Source organism: Centruroides sculpturatus, unplaced genomic scaffold, assembly GCF_000671375.1.
Source record: "Centruroides sculpturatus isolate CEXI.00-Female unplaced genomic scaffold, Cexi_2.0 scaffold341, whole genome shotgun sequence".
NCBI classification, from domain to species: Eukaryota; Metazoa; Arthropoda; class Arachnida; order Scorpiones; family Buthidae; genus Centruroides; species Centruroides sculpturatus.
In genome coordinates this window covers 53,958-76,150 of record NW_019384623.1, presented here as the reverse complement: position 1 = coordinate 76,150, position 22,193 = coordinate 53,958, and the positions used below count along the sequence as shown (strand labels likewise).

At 33.1% G+C, this 22,193-nt stretch overlaps 2 protein-coding genes across 2 annotated transcripts in view; both read left to right on the top strand.

Moving 5' to 3' along the window:
* Nucleotides 1–10,042, top strand: part of LOC111625536 (leucyl-cystinyl aminopeptidase-like) — a 19,366-nt gene extending 9,324 nt beyond the window's left edge. The window contains exons 2-4 of the mRNA XM_023368698.1: nucleotides 5,948–6,100; nucleotides 7,221–7,329; nucleotides 9,256–10,042. Coding sequence (XP_023224466.1) covers nucleotides 5,948–6,100; nucleotides 7,221–7,329; nucleotides 9,256–9,417 — 424 coding nt within the window. The 3' untranslated portion in view covers nucleotides 9,418–10,042. The remainder of the gene's footprint in view (nucleotides 1–5,947; nucleotides 6,101–7,220; nucleotides 7,330–9,255) is intronic.
* LOC111625534 (aminopeptidase N-like) overlaps nucleotides 1–22,193 on the top strand; it is a 114,441-nt gene that overhangs the window by 65,539 nt on the left and 26,709 nt on the right. The gene's annotated exons all lie outside the window — the stretch shown is intronic.

Below are 22,193 nucleotides of genomic sequence, written 5' to 3'. Positions count from 1 at the left end.
CCTATAACACTGTTGATTATTCCGTTTTATATGAATTCCATGTTGTACGAGTCACTTAGATTTTACAAATACGTGTGCCGGGCTGTGAATGGCTCACGTATTTGTAAAATCTAAGTGACTCGTACAACATGGAATTCATATAAAACGGAAAAATCAACAGTGATAGGGGGTCGACTGTATATGAAAGATATAATTATACCATCAATACAATGCCATATTTGGAAATATTCAGTTTACATTTTTCACACAATGAATATCATTAATTACCTTCTATGTTTTGAAGTTTATTCTTTCAGTTTATTAATTAATTAATTCATGGAACAAATTTTGAAGGGAATCTCCATCTTTGTAAACATCCTTCATACCAACGTTGAGTCTTTCGATATTAGGCATCACACGGCAATTAATTAATTAAAAATATACAGTAATATAAAATACATTTTGTAATGATTCTGAGAAATTTTGCATTTAATAAATATTATTATAATAAACATTATTTGTATAATTTATATTTGGAATGAAAACAACGTGTAGCAACAAAACGTGTACTTTAAATTTGTCATTTATTTCTTCCTGTTGTTACATATAACATAGGGAATGTATGACGATCGGTCAAAAAATGATCCACCACAACATTTTTACATTTCTGGTCTCAGACGACTTTGAAACGTCGAGAAATGCAAAAAATGTTGGGTTTTTATCTGTATGTATGGATATTAGTGTTTGTGTTTTTATTTGTGTGAAACACGATTTTGTTCACCCAATTTTCCTTTGCCTTGTCATCGAAAATTTCTGAAATTTTGCAGGGAGGTTTGTTTATAAAGAGGATTGATGCTATTAAATTTAAATAGTAAAATGTGAATAGGGTAGGGAGAAAAACATGATCATGCACTGTATAGTAGGTATCAATCATATCTCGAATGGAATTAATAGGTAGTCGGACTTAATGAAGATTTTATTTGTTATTAGCATTTACAATTTCTTTTTATAAAACTTATCTCTAGTTTCAAAAATAAGCATTTTGCTATTTTATAATAATTAATAATATAAAAAGTTTTTAAATGAAACTTCACAGCAGGTCATGCCACACACCACTTTAAATTTTTTGCCGGAGAAGTCACGACTTGCATATCTTTCCCAGCAAAGAAAAAACAAAAAAGAAAAACACTTATAGGTTTCCTTGGTGGTACGAACTGCATTAATTGCAGATTTTTTCTTTTAGCGTTCGAACGTATTATATTATACTTATTGACTTTTACTTCTTTATTAAAATTATTTCTAGTTTATACAGAATAATGGAAATCAGCTTCTTAATAAAAAAGACAGTGATAATAAGTTAAATTTCTTAGATATTGCAATTCTAAATGAACCGAATAAATTTACATATAAAATTTTTGAATTCATTTGTAATGTTAAACGAAAATCTATTATTTTTTTTAAGTTTCCCGAGTAAAATTAAAAAAGATGCTTATATTATGGAATTGAAAAAAAAATTTAATAGAACATACGAAAAAAGATACAATACAAGAAATTATAAAAATTAATTAACATACATATTAAATGATTCTCCAAATTTAATATTTAAAAATGGCATAATCACTTTCTTCTTCAGAAATGTAATGTGAAAAGATATATAAAAAATGAAGTAATTTTCATAAAATTTCCTTATATTATAACTATTTTTGAAAAATTTTCAAATTAGATACGCAAATTTAATATATGCATTGCCCACGCATTATGCAATAAATTAAAAAATATATTGCTTAAAAATAATAGGACAAAAAAAAGGAGAAACACAGACAATGCAAGTATAGTTTATAAGATCACATTTCATATGTCAATTTCCTTATTATTATATAAAACAAGCAACAAAATTTCAGATAAAAGATTAAAAGAACGTGAAGCTGCTATACGTCTTAAATATAAATAATTACCTTGGTATTATCATACAGAACAAACAGGATATACAATACATATTAAGATTTTTATATAATTTTTATGAGAATGATATACTGTATATATAAACAATTTTAAAGAACACATAAACTTTAAAATGTTTATGAAAGGAAATACTATGAATACTAGTGAAGGCATGCAAATTTCTACGAAGTGGTATGACATCATATCGGTGCAGCGATTGTGGGTGATTCTAGAAACGTATTTACCCGTACTTGAATAATAATATTATTATTTGATCTAACATAAGGTTTGGTTTTTAAAGATGGCGATTTGTTAAGTCAGCCGAAAGCATTTTCAGTTTAAAGATGTAGATAACTTTATATTTATTTATTTTAAAAATGATTTTAAAGTGATTTTAAAATGATGAAAAGGGGCCGTAAAATAAAAGTCAACACGAAATGCATTTAATAAAGTATGCAATCAACCAGACAAAATAAAGTTATAAGCTAAATCATCTGTTTTTGGATCATTGAAATCGCCCAGATTATTCTCATATGTCATGCAGGATTGCAGAGTTTAAAAAATTATTTAATAGGAGATATACTCGGTAATTCTAATAGTAAAGGTTAAAGTTTGCTAATTTTAAAATATCATAGGCCTATGTAATTTTTGTTTCTATCAAATATAATAAAATAATCATCTATATACCTGCAGTAAAATAAAACTTTATTTAAACATGTTACTATCTTTTAGCTTAAAAGTCGAATAAAAAGGAATCTAAAAACGGCTGTGAGTTTTTACAAATATATCAATAATATCACCGAGTTATAGACTACGGATTTGTGAATAGTATAAAATTAACGAATAAATATGTTTATCATCATCTTAATGTAAAAATAATGTACTAACTTCAGATGCCCGACTATGTAAAAAGGAAAGTAATAAATGAAAAGCAAAACTTACCTGGAAAATATCCAGAATAATGGAAAATAGTTTTTATTTAGGGATTTAGTGCCAGTATCTTATTTGTTAGCTCTGATTTAAAATATTTCTAAAGTAAAAATAGAATAGTACTGTATATGGAAATAATAACTAAATAAAGAATATCCCGAGCTTAATTAATACGTCCGAATCATCAATTTTAAGGTTAATGACGTGTGCACACGTAATGGGTCTTAGGAAAAATTTTTATGCTTAAAATGTTCATGCTAGGATAGATTTTCAAGAAGACTTTTGCTTCATTTCGATAATATACAATTAAAGAACTGCTCGTAAATTATGCTTTGGCAAACGATAGTAATGTGTCTCGTGCAACATGTCTTATCACTGAAGAAATTTGAGGGAAAAGCTTAAATAACATCACTATCTTTCAAAAATAATAAAAATATATTTGATTGCATAAACTTCGTTATATCGACGTCTGTACAATAAATAATATTTACCTTTTGTCAATTAAGTTAATTTTCAATTTTGAGATACATAAAACCATTAATATCACAGTTTATGTTGCCAGATCATCGGTTCTTACCGTTGCTGATTCCTTAAGTGCATCTGTCGGAATAGATTGTCTTCATTTTTACAATTCATACGGAGATATGGTCTTTCGTCATGTCCTCCGAATGGCCTTAGCCAAAGCTGTTCGAGTAGCAGAGCTGAGGCTCGATGATTTTCCAAGTTCCCTAAACTTCTACACTGATCCTAAAAAGTTACAAACAACAGCATAAAGATAAACAGGTACAAATATTGTACATTATTCTGGATATTCCTTTCGCATTCCCTGCATTAGCAGGAAGCTTGAAGGATTGGAGGACTTGAGGAAGCCGAAAGGGGTCGACATCCTCATCAGTAAGCCCCGGATTTTTCGGATCGATAAAAGTGGAGTTTCGGATCCGAAATCGGATCGAAAACATAACGTTTCGGATTTATTTTTGGAACAAAAGCATAATAATAATAAAACAAAATTATCAAATTTTCTTCGGTTATCTGTTTTTTAATTAATGCAGTATACAATATTATAAACTGTTTGAATATGACCATGCACATACAAGAAATCTATTAAAATTTTCTTTTGTCAGACTTTGTCAGTGATCGATGAGAATGATTTTATGCAATGAAAAACTTCTCTCGGCCTCAGGATAGTATTTCAACGACCCTACATTCTCAGGGATCTCCGACGATTTTCCGACTAGACATGGCGAAGAACTGAAAAACCACTGTTGTTCTCCAAAAGTGCCGCCAGCTTCGTGCTAAGTTTGTCTCCACATACACCAGGATAGAACCCTCTGTTATTTGTAAAATGTTTTAGAGATTCTTCAAATGCCAACCCTCTTGCTTCTAATGCTTCAATGATATTCGGAAAATTTAAGAAATGGGCGCAAATGTAAACTAGAAAAGCAGTTAAATATGGATTCGCCAAAGCTTCCTTAACATCCACAATGAAAGAACTTTCTGATTCATCCAGTTCATTGATAAAATTTTGAAAGTCACGTAAATGGTCCGCATAGAATACTGCCGCTTTTATCTTTATGCTCCATCTCGTGACTATGGGAAAAGGTGGCAAAGAAGTGTCTGGCAGACGCTCACAAGGCATAACCGTTCGCATTATTGCCTTTGCAATTAGTTTCTTGCCGGAACAAACGGGGACGTTTACATCTTTAAAATGTAAACAAACTTGTTCGGCTAGAAGATGTAAGGTGTGATTCTGCTGATCAGGTGAAATACGATTATATAAAAAATGCTTCAAAATGCGTGCAGTAACCTTCATATATGCTGTGCTGTCTAAGTATGACGAGAACTTTTTCAGTATTCTGGAGAAATTGATCATGCCACAATAACATTAGACCTTCCTGAACAATTCTTGCTATCGCCTCTGCATTCGTCCTCTTCAGAAATTTGCATAAAAGAAGATAAATATTATCGCAGTTTTTTTCGTCAAGTTTTCCTATTACCATTGAAGCAACATATCGTCCTCATGTGTCTGTAGTTTCATCTACAGCAAACTATATAGCATTGTCACTCCCCGTGCAGCTTTGCTGCTTACATCAACGGTGTAGAATTCCACTCGCAACGCTTCAGGCTCCACCAACAGTGCAGCAATTTTCAAGCAGAAATTTTTGCCATTCTGCAAGCTCTTAACTGGTCAAATCTTCACTATAATGACAACAATATCTCCATTCTATCTGATAGCAATTTTGCAATTCAGCTCATCAATAGCCACGCCACTCATCCTATCATCAACAACATCCATAAAATTATCGTCATTTCTAACAACAAATATTCCTTTAGTTGGATTAAAGCCCACAACGGTATTGCTGGAAATGAGCGTGCAGATCTGCTCGTCAAGTCTGCTGCTGCTGATAGCACCCTTATTATCATCTACTACAAGCTCCCCTTTGCTGTTTACTTCAGCAAGCTAATTAACAGCTGTCAGCAACGTTGGAGAAACAACCACAACAAGACTGCCTTCTGCTTTTTCCCATTCATCAACGACACTCTGCACGCAACCTGGCTCACCCAAATCACTTCAACATCCAGTTCTTTACCGATCATGGACGTTTTCATATTATGGAATAATTCCAGACAATTTCTTTTTAAATATGTCTACTTAGTTTACTGCTCTAAGTGTAAATATCAAATCCAAACAAAAACATCTGAGATGTATAAGTAAAAAACTTATGCCAATTTAAACGATAGTCAAAGTTTTTCTTAAGAGTTTTTCTTTGGTAGAGATAAGCTTGGAGCTTGGAAGCGATTTGTAGAAAACAATAATACAGATAAAAATTTTGTGGGTAAAAATAATTTTCAAGCGCCAAGCTCATCTTTACCAAAGATTAGCTCTTAAGAAAAAATTTGACTGTTTTCTAAATTAGCATAAGTGTTACTTAGCACAATTATTTTACATCTTATATGTTTTTCTTTGGATTGAAATGTTTCATAAAATATTTTGATTATAGGTAATTATTTTTATCAATAATAGTAATTTCTTGAAGTAGAATACTTTTTCAATAATAATATAGAAAAATATTTTTATACTTTGGTTCATTTTCAGTATGGCGTTAACCCAATTTGAAGCAATGTACGCTCGAGAAGCTTTTCCTTGTTTTGACGAACCTGCATTGAAAGCTACCTTTGATATAACGATAATCAGGTGGAGGAACATGACTGCTCTTTCCAATATGCCTATTCTCAGATCGGAAATGAGGTAATTAACTCGTCTGTAGAGAATGGTTCTATGCATGCATGAATTTCCGGAATTGTGAGACAGGTTTTTCGAAGTGCTCGATTTGTACGAGTCATTTTACTCGATTGTAAAGTGTATTGAAGTCCAAGATTTGATTTTTGAGCATTTGTCTTGTAACACACGTGTCATTCGTTATTATTGTTGTGTGTAAACACTTTTATACACTTATTCTCAGTAGTTTCGGAGTTGTACTCCGAAACTACTGAGAATAATGCTCACGATCATATAAATATTTTGCTTACAATGACTTATAGTATAGGTCCTGTACTATATTTCTCCAAGATATTTCGCTCTTCTCCTGACTTATAAAGAGTGTTATATATACATGAATGTGCATGATCTCAAGTTTTGGCTGTATTTTCAGATAGAGGATGGAGAAGTCCGAATCCGCTCGAGTTCGCTTATTGTAAATGTTTAAGCCGTCAACACTGTGGGTTTGCGCATGACATAATGTCGGCTGCTTACCATTCGTGTTATTCGGTGTTCATCCTTGATCGAAGCTGTCATTATGCCAATTATTTTGTTTTTCTCATTTCAGTTTTATTCTAAGGTGTGTACACACGCACTCGTAGTTTTAATCTTTTTTATTATACATTTCAAAATACAGTTTTGTATTTTTGCTGTTTGTGAGATAAAAATAATTAAATAATTTTACTACTGTAACGTATTCGTTTTCGTTGGATTTTTGAAACCAAGTTCAGCGCGGTTGGAAAAAAGTAATTCTTACTTATGTAAAGTCCTACAGGATGTAACCCTTAATAAGTCGGGCAGTGTTTGTGTTTTCATTTAATTTGTTTTATTACTCAATTACTTGTTTGGTCAAACCAAAGGTAATAATACACATTCACCAATAATAAGAATGCTAAATTAAAGTATTATCTTAATTAATATTTAATTAGTACATAAGTAAACATATTAATCTATATTTAGTGTGATTGGTATCACTAATATCGTTAATTTATTATGTAATTTACTCATTATAAAATAAAATACAAAAATTAAAATTGTTTCTTTTTGTGTTATATAGAATTAAATCTGTTTTCTGCTTAAATTTGGATTAAAATAGAAAATTTTAAATTAGGGGAAGCGAGTGGTTAGCTGATGTCTTCGAAAGGTCTATGAAAATGTCGACTTATTTGGTAGCGTTTGTAATAGGAAATTTGACTAAAAATGGAGATGAAAACGGAAGGGTAAGTACTGTACATTGGCTATTTGAACATGACTGAGATCAGGAGAGAATCTGAGAAACGAGTATTCCCTCAAAATTTTTATCGCTAATACGAATTTTTAAAAATAATGTTTATCTTTATATATAAATGAAAATGTTTGTTTGTTCGCTATACACTCCTAAATACTTTAGATATTGATTTTAACATGAACATAATTATTACTAATTTGATCTCTTCCTCCTGTTTTCCTGTTTTAGTTGTTCTGTTTTTAATTTTTCAACTTAATATAAATTTGAAAAACATTTCTTTTTATTGAAATTGGAACGGAGAAATAATAGTTTATCACTTTTGGCACTGATTGGCTTTATATATTTTTGATATTCAAGTGTTTTATCTTTTATTATTATTAACAAATTCAAATGTGGTAGACATCGATTTTTTTCATTTCTAATTCAAAAATTATGTTTTTTATTTAATTTATTAACTTGGGTTAATATTTGATCTGGTGTAATTTTCTGCTGTTCAAAAGTCAACACGCAGTCATCCACATATCTATTGAAAAAAACAATTCCACTTGTACTTGCTACTTTTTATTTTTATACCTGGCCTTTTTGAGCGGTAGAAGGCCTGAAATCACAAATAAAAAAAAGCTATTTTAATATCTATAAGTTTGATTACTAATTCTGTAATTCTGCCAATCTTAGGCCAACACATGTGCCCATTGAGATCATTCCTTTTCTGTATAATATACATTATCAAAATGAAAATTATGTTTTTTAATTATAAATATACTCAGCTCTAGCAACCATTCTGGATAGTGCATTGTTTGCAAGGCGTCTTGAATATCACTTATATATGTTACTGTGAATGACCGAAATCTGGCGAATGTCAACATTCTCCGGTGAATGTCAACATTCACACAGTCGTTTCGTGTATGTCCGAAATATTTGCTAAATATCGTTATTTCTCACTTACACCGGCAAATGTCGACATTCAGAATGCGCTGATGGTGAATGTTGAATAAAAATATTTTTATTACGTTAAGACAAAAATGCAACTTTTTAATATGTCAAAATAGGAGAAAGCTTAAGTAATAGTACATGTAAATAAACTGTTGAACCTAAAACGAACAGTACATTCTATATCATTAAAGAAAATAATACAATAATAAACTTGCACATAAATTATGTGATTAACATTATACAATCTTATTTATTGCAACAACTTAAACTGTTATGGCATTTTGAATTGCACAAGAGTCCCTTGCTTTTACAACTGCATTTATTCGTGGAACACTTTTTTTGCAATGACAGCGTGTAACCTTGCCCTCCACTTTTCGAATTAGCTGCAGCTGCTTCTCTCAGTGATATTTCTTGAGAAGAAATCTTATCTATGGAAAATTTTCTTTACAAATTACGAACTGATTACGGGTATAAAGCTGCTTGAGGGTATCATTTTTGTTTGCTAATTTATAAAAGTCGGACTTTTCTATTCTAACAACAACTGCCAACACATTTCGGGCATCTGTACGGCCACGGTCAACATCACGGACTTGTATTCGTACGGTATCACCAATTTGAGAAGAAGGAAACGGCGAAGAATTTGGCGACAGACTGTTGCCTCTCCGTCGACTGTTGCCTCTCTTCTCGGGTGTCGTGTCGACCTCCACCAAAGCTTATCTGTGCTTGTCGACATACACCGGCGATTGTTCGAATGTATAATAATATAACAAAATATTCGGTCTTTCACCGACGTATTTTGTATGTGTCGACATTCACCGGAGAATATCGACATTCTCTAATTTCGGTCTTTCATAGTAACATATATATGCTAGGATACATACTCTTGATATCAAATGAACGTATTCTGTGACTTATGTCTATATGAAAGTCTTAAATTTATTATTAGCTTATCAGTATTCTTAATACTATAACTAAATATTTTCAGTTTATTCAATTTGTTCTTTGCAAATTTTTCCAAACCATAAAGTACATAAGAGAAACACACTATTTCCAATTAAAATATATTTATTGTAACGTAATCTTGTATGCCACTACAATTAAGCATTTCGGGCCAACGCCACTTCTCATATATAGAAGTATAGAATAAAGAAATTGCAACGAAAGATTGGAAGAAACAACCACAGGGTAAGTCAACCAAATATTGCAATAATATTTTTATAACAAATGTGATAAAATAGTAAAAAAATGTGAGTATCCATCATTAGAAGAAAAAGAAAACTAGATGGATAGTTCAAGTAACGTATATTAAACGTATATTACTGAGTAAGGAAAATAAATTTAAATTATTTTGATGGTGGACATCGGAATCTGCGAAAATTCTCCAAAGATGCTATATGTAGGCTGCCCACCAACCACACAGCAGTGTGGATGCATCTTGTTAAACTCTTCGGCGAATAGCCACTATCAAACTAATTTGAATTTATTCGTCCTTATTCAGAGTGTGATTTAACTATGAAAGAATAAACGAATCAAGATAATTCCTATGGTTCCTGACTTATGAGATACTCCTTGAAGTTCCCAATTCAAGGTGTTCCATTGCTCTATCCAACAAATATAATAGATATCAATATGTAACCGGTTCAAACATCGTTATTCTCTAGGATTTATCGCATCTACAGATTCCAAAAATATGTTATTTTACCTAACCTCATTTTGGGTAAAATAACATATTTTTGGAATCTGCCTATCTGTCTCATATTGATATTTTAAAAACGGAATAGAAGCGGAAAATTAAAATATGATAAATATAATTTTTAGGGAATGGGGAAATGGATTCCATAAATTTTAGTTTTAAGTTTTTCGAATAGGAATTTGAAGCTGTAAAAAATTAAATTTATTTCTTAAAGTACTCTACAGATGAATTAATTATAAAGACAAGTCTGAAAATTAATATAAACTTTTCTATTGCACTTACAACAATGGCACATTACAACAATTTTGTGTATGCAAGTACAGTACAGCAATGATGAATTAGTTAATTAAAATAACACAACAGTTACAGTTGCTGATTTGTAAGAACAATTTCGTGTAGCATGGTCTATTAGCGTTACCATCATCAGTATAATTCTCCAAGTATGTTACTTTCTATCGTTGAACACACTGTGTTCCGCTGGGCCAATAAACGGTGGCCATATTAAACAATATCAACTTTGTCGTAAATGAACTGAATTGCTATTCGAATTACAAAATAAATCTTCTTACATATCAGTAACTGTAACTGTTGTGTTATTTTAATTAATTAATTCATCATTGCTGTACTTGCATACACAAAATTTAATTTAATCTTTGCTTTTGGGATGGTCTTCTTTTTTCATTTGCCTCAATTTTGTAACGCATTTCAACTTGTACTGTACTATCGAAGAATTTTGAAACTAAAATTTGTTTCATGAAAGCCTTTACTTCAGACCGTGAATACACACCATATATCACGACATTCTCGGTTATTCGACGAAGAAAAACTGTCCATTATTCTAGTTTATATATTGAAACGTTGAAGAAAACAATTTCAATTACTTTATATTAGTGTGAGGATCCGGGCGCGATTTTGCGTAAAATTAAGAAAAATCTTAAGCCTATTTCTCCGTTGCGATCGTAAGGAAACAGATTGAATATCACCCGTACTATCAACAACTGGCTGAGAAATATAACATCTGAGTTTAAACGATAAACAACAAAGTGTTAAAGGAGGAGAAAGTAGATTGTGGACGTCAAAACAGACGGAAGCGTACAAGTCTCAAACCAAATATGGACATGACAGCTGCAGCTGGATGACGTCATAACGTAAGCAACGGTAACCCTTCACCTCACACCTGCAGATTCGTCATCCAAACAGTCGATCACCTGACTATTTTTCCTAAGCTAAAGTGATAAAAGGGAGGCGAGAACTCAAGTCATGCTTGACTCTCTATCATGAAACGCCATCAAGGCTTCTAGGACAGCGATTACAAGACAGACTCCACGACGCAGGAGAAGACTTCTGTCCCATCATATCCGGAATAGCCTAAAGCGGACTTTTCCATAGAAAACGACGGCTCGAATCTCCTTAAAGAAAAGAAGACTTCGTCCCCGGGATCAACCTCTACAAAAACTGAGAAGTACTGTACATCCTTCTTTGAAGTATTTTTGTAAACTCTATCTCTCTCTTTCGAGCGCATAGCGGCTAGAACGCGAACGGAGCGCATGAATATTTTGTCGTGTCGCCTTATATGTAAATTCCGTATTTCTGTAGATGTATATCCAATATTTCTGCGTATTCTTAAATTTAGACGTTTTTATTAAACTTATATTTTTATTCATTAACCTGTCTCCTGTCTTTGTCAAACCGTGGACACCTGTCGACGTGCTCATTGACCTCCCTACTCGAAAAATAACCTTCCAACTCAACTTTGTTTACCATCCGCGAGTTAGGACGCGATTAACTTGATCCTAACTGGTGTCAGCATCCTGACGTTGGCCGGATCTTGCAATCCCGCCGTCAATTTATCCTTAAAGCCATCCAGAGACTCCGAGATCGGGTATAGCCTGCCCGTGCCGTGTAAGTGGTCATTGGAGATCGTCCCAGTGGCCCCAGCTTATCTCACATTAGTGCCAACAAATAACATTCTTATTATCAAAATTCACATTAGTTATAAGATCCATAAATATTGTAGCTGTAACAAATGCCACTCTTAATGAATTTTTTTAGAATAACGTTGAGATATAATAAATTTACATTCTTATTTCATGTTTTGTTTCAGATACAGTTTTGGGCGTCTCCGGAAAAAATTACGGAAACAGGTTTTGCTTTACAAACGGCAAATGAAGTATTGCCATTTTTCGAGAGACTGTTTCAACTGCCTTACGATGCTCCGAAGATAGGTAAGGGATATTTTTTAATTATTTTAAATAATATTTTAATAAAATTTATTATCTTTGATGCATCCGATATTTACTTTAATACATGCATCACTCTGGATAGAGTATTACACTAAGAACAAAGATTGACAAAGAGGTATGCAAAAACAAGGAAACCAAGCATATTGATAAACTAAACTTTTGGTGTCAATAACTGCCAGCTAACAACTGAAATTATAGAAAGATAGCAATCGTTTCGTTTGAAACATCTTTAACAAAATTAAGAAAGTAAGCACACGATTCATTTTTCTCAAGAATGTGACTGGACAAGACCAGTCACATTCCAAAGAAAGGATTTATAGTATTAACCTACATTCTGTATCATAGAAGTGCATTCGTAAATTATGTGAACCTTATAGCGTTTTTCAAAAAATGATTATTTTTGTGTATTTTATTTGTGTTATCATGCAGTAAGCTATTTAATTCATTTGTTAAATTTTACTAATTTCAGATTTACATAATATGTATAAAAATGATTATTATTGTGTTTTATTGTGTAGTACTAAGCTTTTATATTAATTTGTTAAATTGTACTAACGTCAGTTTTTATGTAATACTTTAATCCTCTTTAACAAGCTGAGATTCATACAATAAAAAATTAGGTGAACCGTCTAAAGGTTTTTTCAGTTGCCCATGAGTGCAAGGCAGTGCTAAGGGATTCATGAATATGTTTCATCTATCTCAGGGAAATCAAGATATAACGGAGAGGAGAATACAACTTTATAGTCAGTAAAGATTGCAATAGATTTAGAATTGTGAAGAGTCAGACTCTATTGATCTTGTGCTATCTCTGCTTGGTAAATGGTTGTGGAATGATTTTAGCGCTGTTTGAGAATGTGCAGATATACGCTTAAAAAATCAGTTTTATAACTGAATATATTATATATCACATCATCGATTGTAATGTATTTTGCTAATTCACCCAATTTTTTTTTTATTTGAATTGGATTGAATAGTGGAATAAGGCAACTCCATGAGTGATGTACTGTACCAAGGGAGTGCGTCTCTCGGTAAGATTTTCTATGAGAAACTCTCCTCTACATACATGTTAGAACGATGAAGAAAATCTGGAAAACTTTACATGGCCTGCTCATTGGTCAGATGCGAACTCGCGACCAGTGTTTATGTGATGTCGAATTGTGACGGAAGAGAAATGGAGATTCGTATGTGGGTGTTACGAACAACGAGACAAACTCGATGTATAAAATATTCGTCCCGGTTTATTAATACAAAAGGGACTTACAAAAACCAGTGCTCTTGGTGTTTGCACAAGCGATGAGAAAGTCTATTTGGTCTTCTCTTTTTTAGAATAATCCCGAGAGATGGTCTGTTTGATAGAGAAAGGTCCTTTCAATCATATCAATCCAGTGAGATAGTCGAAAGTGAGATTGGAGACACAACAAAGAAATTTTTTTTCATCTGGATTGAAAAAAAATTTCAGGATTTTATAAGGAATTACACACACACATAAACGTATGCACACAGACGATGGCTTTTATATTAGTAATATTGATATATTGGGTTAATCATTCTTCATGCTAATGTGAGACCCTAAAGGCCCTGGGTCTAATTTATGAATTTTTATTAATAAGGGAAAAATATCGACACAAAATATTACTTCATTTTTTTGTGAAAACTAGTGTTTTAGACGTGGGAAAAAACCAGATAACAGATGCTACTTCCTTTCACAGAAGAGAACATCCTCTGACTTTCCCTTATCTGGTTAAAAATCTCACTCAGATGGGAAATGGTTACCCCTCTTCGATTCCCCTGTCGTCCGTTCTCACGAAAGAGTTACTGGCCGATGATTGGTCGAAATTCAGGAGATATAAGGGGAAATTAGTCCAAATTCGGGGAGTTCTTCGACAGATCCGAAGCGTCAAACTCCATACGTTTTTCCTCTTGATGACCAACGCCCTTAAACGAGTCCCATAGACTAAGTTCCGAGTCTAAACTTAGTGAAGATACTTTTTTTGTGCACGTATTGATCTCCCGTACGAAGAAGTATATGAACTCTATCTACAAGGTGTCCCTTATCTGCAGAGAAGAAGACGAACGTCAACTGAATCAGGTCGTATGATTTAGAATGATTTTGTGAGCTCTCTCTCTCTCGATCGCGCGTCAGTATAGAATAAGTCTTTGCCTATATCTTGTCTCTTAATTGTCGTTCATCGATTATTTGTATTCGTTTTGTTTTAGAATTATTAAATTTACTCTTGTTAAATTTACTTACATGTCTCTTAAATTGATTCCGAATCAGATCGCATACGCGTGTTAATCCGCGTATAGTAAGATTGATTAACTGGTGTCGGGACCCTGACAATTTGGGATAAAGACCTCACAATCTTGAATCCCCTTTCCTTAAATTTACCGCCCTCCTACAAAACGTTACGAGAGCCGATCTCACGATCGCGCGCCGTAAGTGTCGTAGACTAAGCTCTACGTCCTGGCTGATCTCACATCTGGTGCAGCAGGAGTGGGGTGTCGAACTGAAAACCTTTGAGAAATCGCAAGTGGTATAGTTAAAGGTGGGGTCTAGAACTTCAAATCCCCAGTAGAATCTCACAAGTGGTGTCACGGGAGTAGGATTTTCGAACTAAAAGAAAAACACCCGTAATAGAATCTCACAACTGGTACAGCAGGAGTGGGTTTGGAATCTTTAACAACTTGTAGTAATATATCATAATTAATATAATATAATCCGAGATCTGATTCGGATTGAGAGACATATAGTCGATAATTGTTGATTTGATTTGAATTTGGAGAGGTAATTATATAAGATAATTTTTAAGTTAACATAAATATAAGTTGGGATGGATAGAGATAGAGAAGAACCTCCGCGAGCGACGTTAGCTGGTAATCCAATAACGTTAGGCGGATTAGGGGGAATGATCCCGTTGCTACCGGTCTTCTCAGAGGACGCAAAAGGTCCAAAGGTATCCGAATTTTTCGATACGTTAGCGGATGTGACTAGAGTAGCAGCATGGTCGAAGGCACAGATGCTGGCTGTAGCTAAATTAAAATTGACAGGCATTGCCCGGGAATTCGTCCGAAAAGACAGGAGGATAAAGGACATAGAGGATTATGAGGAATTTAAGAAAATAATGATAGAGCGTTTTGAGAAGGTCCCATACCCTTATAGAATCCAGAGGTTCTACGCGTGCGTCCAGGCCAGAGATGAGGACGTACAAACGTTCGCCGTACGACTCCAGGCCTTAGCCGAGGAGGTTGAAATTGAACACGAGGGCGCAAACGAAGCCGAAATAGAAGTCATAAAAAGAGTTAAGGAGAAAGAATTGGACGAGAGGTTGAGAGTTCAATTCTTAAATGGGGTCGACATAAGGATAAGAAAAAGGATTATGTCCAGAGAACCCAAAACATTTGACCAGGCTCTAAAAATAGTAATAAATGAGGAGAATATCGAGCTCCTCACTTCTCATCCTAGGGGTCTGTTAAAGGTAATAAAAGAAGAGAAAGAATCAGCAATTAATAAAGGAGATAATTTAAGGGAAACTGAATCTGATCCCGAAAGACAAATGAAAGAAGTAGTTAAGACTATAGGGGACTTAAAAAATCAATTTAATACTTTTCTAAAACAATCGCAAGAGGAGAAAAATAGGAATAGAGAACGAAGCGCACAATACTTCCGGCCAACGGAGCGAACTTTTGACGGAGATCGGCAACCAACTTCCGACTTCCGCAGAGCCAGAGCTCGTGCTCTGACGTATAGAAATAATTATCGTTATGATTTAGATAATATGAATAGGGACGAGCCTAATTGAAATAATCGGTATGAAAATACGTGGAGAGGTGTAGTGAAATTTGTGGGTAATCAGAGAAACTCACACAAATGTGAAAAGAAAGGCAAAAATATTAGAGGAGGATCGATCAGTCGCATAAAAAGAGATCCTTACATATTAATATATGTTAATAATATCCCTGTAAAAATGATGGTAGATAGAAATTTGGAAACGATTGTCATAGATAAGGGCTTGGTGAAACGATTGGAAGGTAGAGCATCCGTAATCCTTGGAGAAAAGAACAAAGTAGATCTGCGCCCCGGAAAGGCGATTCCGACAATAGGTGTTGCGATACCCATATTCAAACTTCGAGGCCATAAATTTACCAATACATGTAAAGTAGTGAGTTCTGAGGTCACCGCTTCGTGCATGGGCATAATCAGACGGGACATATTACAGCAGGAGCAAATAGAAATAGATAATCATAATGGAATGATTATACTGCCAAATAAAAAGGAAGTACATTATTGCTCATCTAAGTCACCAAGAGATAATTATTATAAAAAGAAGTTAGTTAGAGTAGAGAGAAATAGAAATCGTAAGGAAGTCTACTTGAAGTATTCAGAAGCTAGTATACTACGAAGTGTGCGGGTGTCACCTCACCGCCGACCCCATAAACAAGAGGCACACGTAACTAATCGAACAACTAAAAAGATACAAGGTATAATGAAAAGGAAGATAAATAAATTAGACCCAGGGCCTTTCGGGTCTCACATTACTCCCTTATCTTCAAAAATCACACTACATTTAAAGAAGGCGTGATTTTTCACTGCAAGACATAAGTTGAATTGCTCTCTCTCTCTCTAAAAATTGCGTTATACATAATAATAAAATCATAAAAGTATACAATAATTCAAATTAAATTCAAAATGGAAATACATGGAAATAATATAATAAACAATTCATCAGATTAAATATTACTAAAATAAACACAATGAACACATGTGTCTTCGTCTGGAATCGACGGTAAAAGTGGACATAGTTCTGACACCAGTGCGAGAGTCTTTGTGGCAGCACATCTGTTGGCTGACTTCTTATAGTTGCAATAGTTCAGGTATATTAGAAGATCATGTGATGTCTCCTTGTTTCAAAAAGCACCTGCTAACAGTTCAGAGTTCACTTTGCAGTTCAAAATGATATAAAGTGTCTTCTTCCTGTATGTTGACACACTTCTTTTTTCAGCTAAAATTTCATTTAACATAACCACAAAAGTTCAGGTGGTTGAGTTCATTAAAGGTTGTATGACTCCAGGGTCATTGAAATCCATTTTGGAGCAAAGTTCTTTTTCACCAAAGTATTGTTCATTTTAAAGGTAGTATGTTTAACAAATACATATCTCTATTAATGTCTCTCTCTCTCTCTAAATACTACACTAAGTCTTATATCTAGACTATTCTATACAATATTATGTCTATTCTAATCAATCACTTTAGTTTATCAATTTGAGTGGGGTGTACATTCCTTTAAATAAGCTTTTTGTTATTATTAGGAAAGGTACAGTACTTACATATTAAAGATATATATGAACAAAAATTGACTATCAATAAATCAAATAAAAGTTCAATCCAATGAAATAATCGTCCAAACAAAATCAAGTAGGGATTAAAATCGAGGTGTGCGAACAAAGTGCTTCCTTGTCTGTGTTGAGCTTGAAGCTTGTTCAGTTGAGCTTCCAACAGGTTCGACTATTTCCGGTTCTTCTTCTTCTGTATTATTTCTTTGAGGAATTTCTTGAAGTGGAATGTCTTGTTGTGACCTTCTCTTTATTCTCCTTTCAAATCTTCGTTTCCAACAAATATGCTTGACTTTTAAAATTAGTTATTCCAATACTATATATATATCTTAGGTCTTATCGTTTTATACGATACATAAAACATATGTTTCACTTTTCTTATTTACGATTTTTTCATTATTCATTATTATTTGAACTAAATTGTGTTTCAGTTTTAGTATTTCAGATCCAAACCGTACCATAATGTTAAGTTCAAATCGTTAACCATAACTGTATTTTAGATATGGTATTTGCGAAAAAATTTGAAGTTAGTGGAATGGAAAATTGGGGATTAATTATATACGCCGAACATCAAATTGCCTTTAACGAAGAAAAAGACAATCATTATAAAAAAGAAGGAATCACGAAAATCATAGCACACGAAATTGCTCATCAGGTAAGTTAATTAAATAAATCCTCAACGAATTGCTCAACTTACCCGGCAACATTTAAAATTTTAGTGGCGTCCATCTGTTATCATATTTTATTTTTAAAAAACTTTTTATATTTTTAACTATTATAAAATGTCAAAAAGCTTAATTTGAAGAGTGGGAGTTTTATAAAAAAACAATTGTAAATGCTAATAACGAGTAAAATCATTAAGTCCAACCCTACTGGAGATGACAAGACTCTCATTATCTCCCCACCCCTCGACTTTTAACCACCAAAATTTAATATCATCAATCCTCTATGTACTTAAACCTACCTGCAATATTTCAAAAATTTTCGACAAAAAGCATAGGAGTTATTAAGTTTATTAAGCTTCAAACAGAGTGAGCAAAATCGTGCCCTCACACAAACATTCATGCATCCAGAAATAACCTCCGATTTTTTTTTACATTTCTAGAAGTTTCAAGGTGTCCTAAGTACAAAAATATAAAAATCTGTGGGTCATTTTTTGACCGATCTCCATACTTACCCTGTTATACATAACAGCCGAGAAAGTAAAAATTATTGTTCTATTAGTAATTTCGAAAGTTTAGCAATTGTTAACATCTTGTTAAATAATTATTTTCCAGTTTGTATTGCAATTATTTCATACAGATAACCAAATTTTTAATTAATATTATTATACTACACAATATTTTTAGAATAATTACGAAAAATAAAGCCTAAATAAATTTTTTTATTAATTTTGAACAGTGGTTCGGAAATCTTGTGACGATGAAATGGTGGAACGATTTATGGTTAAACGAAGGAATAGCAGATTATATGGAAAGTGTGGCTTACGAATCCATTTATTCAGAATGGAATAAGGTAAAATAGAATAAAATAATTTGATTTGGACATTAGGAAACTAAAAGTAGGATGTAAAATGTAGGGATAACGTTAAATCGCTCTAGATAAAATGAGAAGACTATCTAATTAAATAGACAAAATCCACTTAGCGAAATTATTTCTTGAATGTGAACATCTGAAAAAATAAACATATTTCTTATGAAAAAAGATAGAAAAGTCAAGAACTCCTTGATCCTAAACGGAAGAGATAGTGCAATCTAAACTAAAATTGTCTGTGATTATTAAAATGATATCTTTCGAAAACAGAGGAAATGCATATTAACATTAGGCCTATACGCGTATTAACACAGGAGGTAATCGAATCTATAGTAAAATACAAGCAGTGACATTATTCTATCAATATTTAAATTTATTAAAGGAAAAGAGATTTATTAAAGGTAGAGGTAAGCCGTTAATTTCATAAGATCAAGTGAGAATTCATTTCATTGCAAAATCTTCGTGTCATTTATTTTTCTTTCGTAATTTTGGCTTTCCAAACAACATTAACAATAACTTCTCTTTCAAATAAACATTTTCTTATAAACATATGATTATTTGATATTGTTTTGATCAACACTGGAATCTCGCACATTTTGGTCACAAACAATTATGCTTTGAAAGAAAAATAATTTAAATCGGGTCGCTGTTTTTTAATCTGTTGCTTTCACCTCAATTAAAATACAAGAAACGGTATTTTCACACATATTTCGAGTTTTTTAACTCCTATCGTTCATCTAACATTAAGATGCGTTTTTATTACGCTCATCACTAATTGGCGGTGGAGAGGGAGAGCTCAGAATTTTACTCGGACCTGGAGAAAACTTAATAGCCCGTTATGGTTTCTACTCCTATAAAATTAATGTTATTTTTTCTAACAGAAAATAAAATATTTAAATATTTTATCTTCTATTAGTAAAAAATAATATTTCTGCTTTTTGCTAATAAAGAATTATTCTACGTATTTCATTTGTTCAAAAAACAGATAGCTGAATGGGCCCGCAAAGAGGCAAAAGAAGTCCGCTGTACCCCACGCCTATACAAGCTGTTGATGTCATCAAAGTCGCAATAGGACAAACAGGTGGTGAGAAACTGCATCTGTCATATCCAAAAAAACTATCTACAAAAAATTACGAATAATTCAGTTCGGTGGTGCACCTAGGGGATGGGCAAAGGGGTCCTGGTACCACCAAAATAAAAGAAAATGAAACACTAGTAAATTTTCCAAAAATAGTTTCCATAAATAAAAAAATCAATTTTAATTAGGAATGTGTCTTATGTTCTATTTCTATATTACTTATGAATTAACAGTCAAATAAGGTCGTAATTTTAATGAGTTCACATTAAAAATGTTTTTATCCATTCAATTCGGCTCCCCCAAGATTAAATCTTGTGCGTCACTGATCCAGTTTGAACGATAATCTTGGTCCCTCAGAATAGTGAATATGCATTGTATTCGCTTCCGTTATTCTGCCATTTCATTCCACTACAGTAATACCTCGACTTACGCTACCCCGACTTACGCGAACCCGGAGTTACGCGATTTTCAAATGTCGTCGATTCGTCTTTTATTTGAGCGCCACGCAACTCTTGATTACTCACTCCCCCACACTATTGTTCGGCTTACATGTTCAGACGTGTCGCGCGGAATCGACGCATAGCTACAATTTATTTTGTGTTATTTATTTCTGTGTTTGTTATATCTACGGAGACTTGAGAGACTCTATGTGGTGATTTCTTGTAACCGTAAACGAATTAACAGACAAGATAAGATTAACGAGAACATTTATTAGCTTACATACATCCGACTTGGATTTTACATAAATTGCGAAATTATACCCCGATTTACGCGGTTATCGCTCGGTCCCACCTATCGCGTAAGTTCGTGGTATTACTGTACAAGATTCTTTGTAAGTGGTACAACTTTTTTATTTGAATTATAGATTTAATGTTAAAAATGAGATAAAAAAATATTTCTTATATAAAATTTCCTTATGTTACTAATATTTTTTGAAAAGTGTAAACCGATTTTTAAAGAATTTTCTATATGCATAGTTGCGAATCAAAAAAATAAGATGTCAAATGTGATCAGCATCGTAAATAATGAAGATACAAATAGGCCTAAAGATCAATTTAAGATTGCAGGTGTTGTCTATAGAATGTCATGCACAGTAGCTGTCAAAATCCAAATTATTACATTGGAAAAACTGGAGGAAAGCTGGAGTTGAGGATAAAGGAACATGAGGCTGCTATCAGATTAAGAAAGATGGAATCGGCGTGGTTCTTACATTCAGGGCCGGATCATCGCATAGACAAATGAGACAAATGTCTAGGGCCCCGTTTTCAGAAGGGCCTGGTCAAACTGTCTATTTTTAAAAGATTTGTAAATAAGATAGATTACTCTTCTGTTGGACAACTGTATAAAACTGGTAAAATATTATATTATTTAAATATTAACCGAAAAGGTTAAATTAAACAAGTAAAACGGCAAAACCGTATTTGAGACACGACTATGTCTGGGAGACACTACTAAGCAGAATCACTTTGACGCTCAAGGCGGGTCTCGTTCTCATTATCCAATCTTCTTTGGTATCGCTGCTTTTGGGCGCGATCGTTCAAACTTCGCCAGCCACGACCACGAGGTCGTCCACGATGCATTTTTGATGAAATTAACTTATCCAATTTCGAAATTTCTCTCCGTTGCAACCCGTTGGCCTGGGTTGAATTTTTGTCGATGCCTAAGGAAAATTTCTCGTCTTTGAAAAAAATAATCGTGGCTATTGTCAGTAAGAAGAAAATGTCTAGGGCCGCAAAGTGGGTTAATCCGGCCCTGCTTACATTGTAAGGATTTGATTGTAATATAAATAAGAAAAATACTAAAATATATAAAATAGAAGATTGTATTGAAAGAAGAATTGTTGAATACTTTGCGTCACGGCGTATGCAAATGTAATTAATTTAAATACCGGAATGTACGTTAATGCATGCTGGGAAAAGTTGCTGGATATAAAATAAAGAACAGCGATCACTAACTTGATGTATCCACTGATGATGCCTACTAGAAAGGCGAAATGTATTTGGAGTATATCATTTATAGAATAAAAGTGTTGGTAATAATGAAAG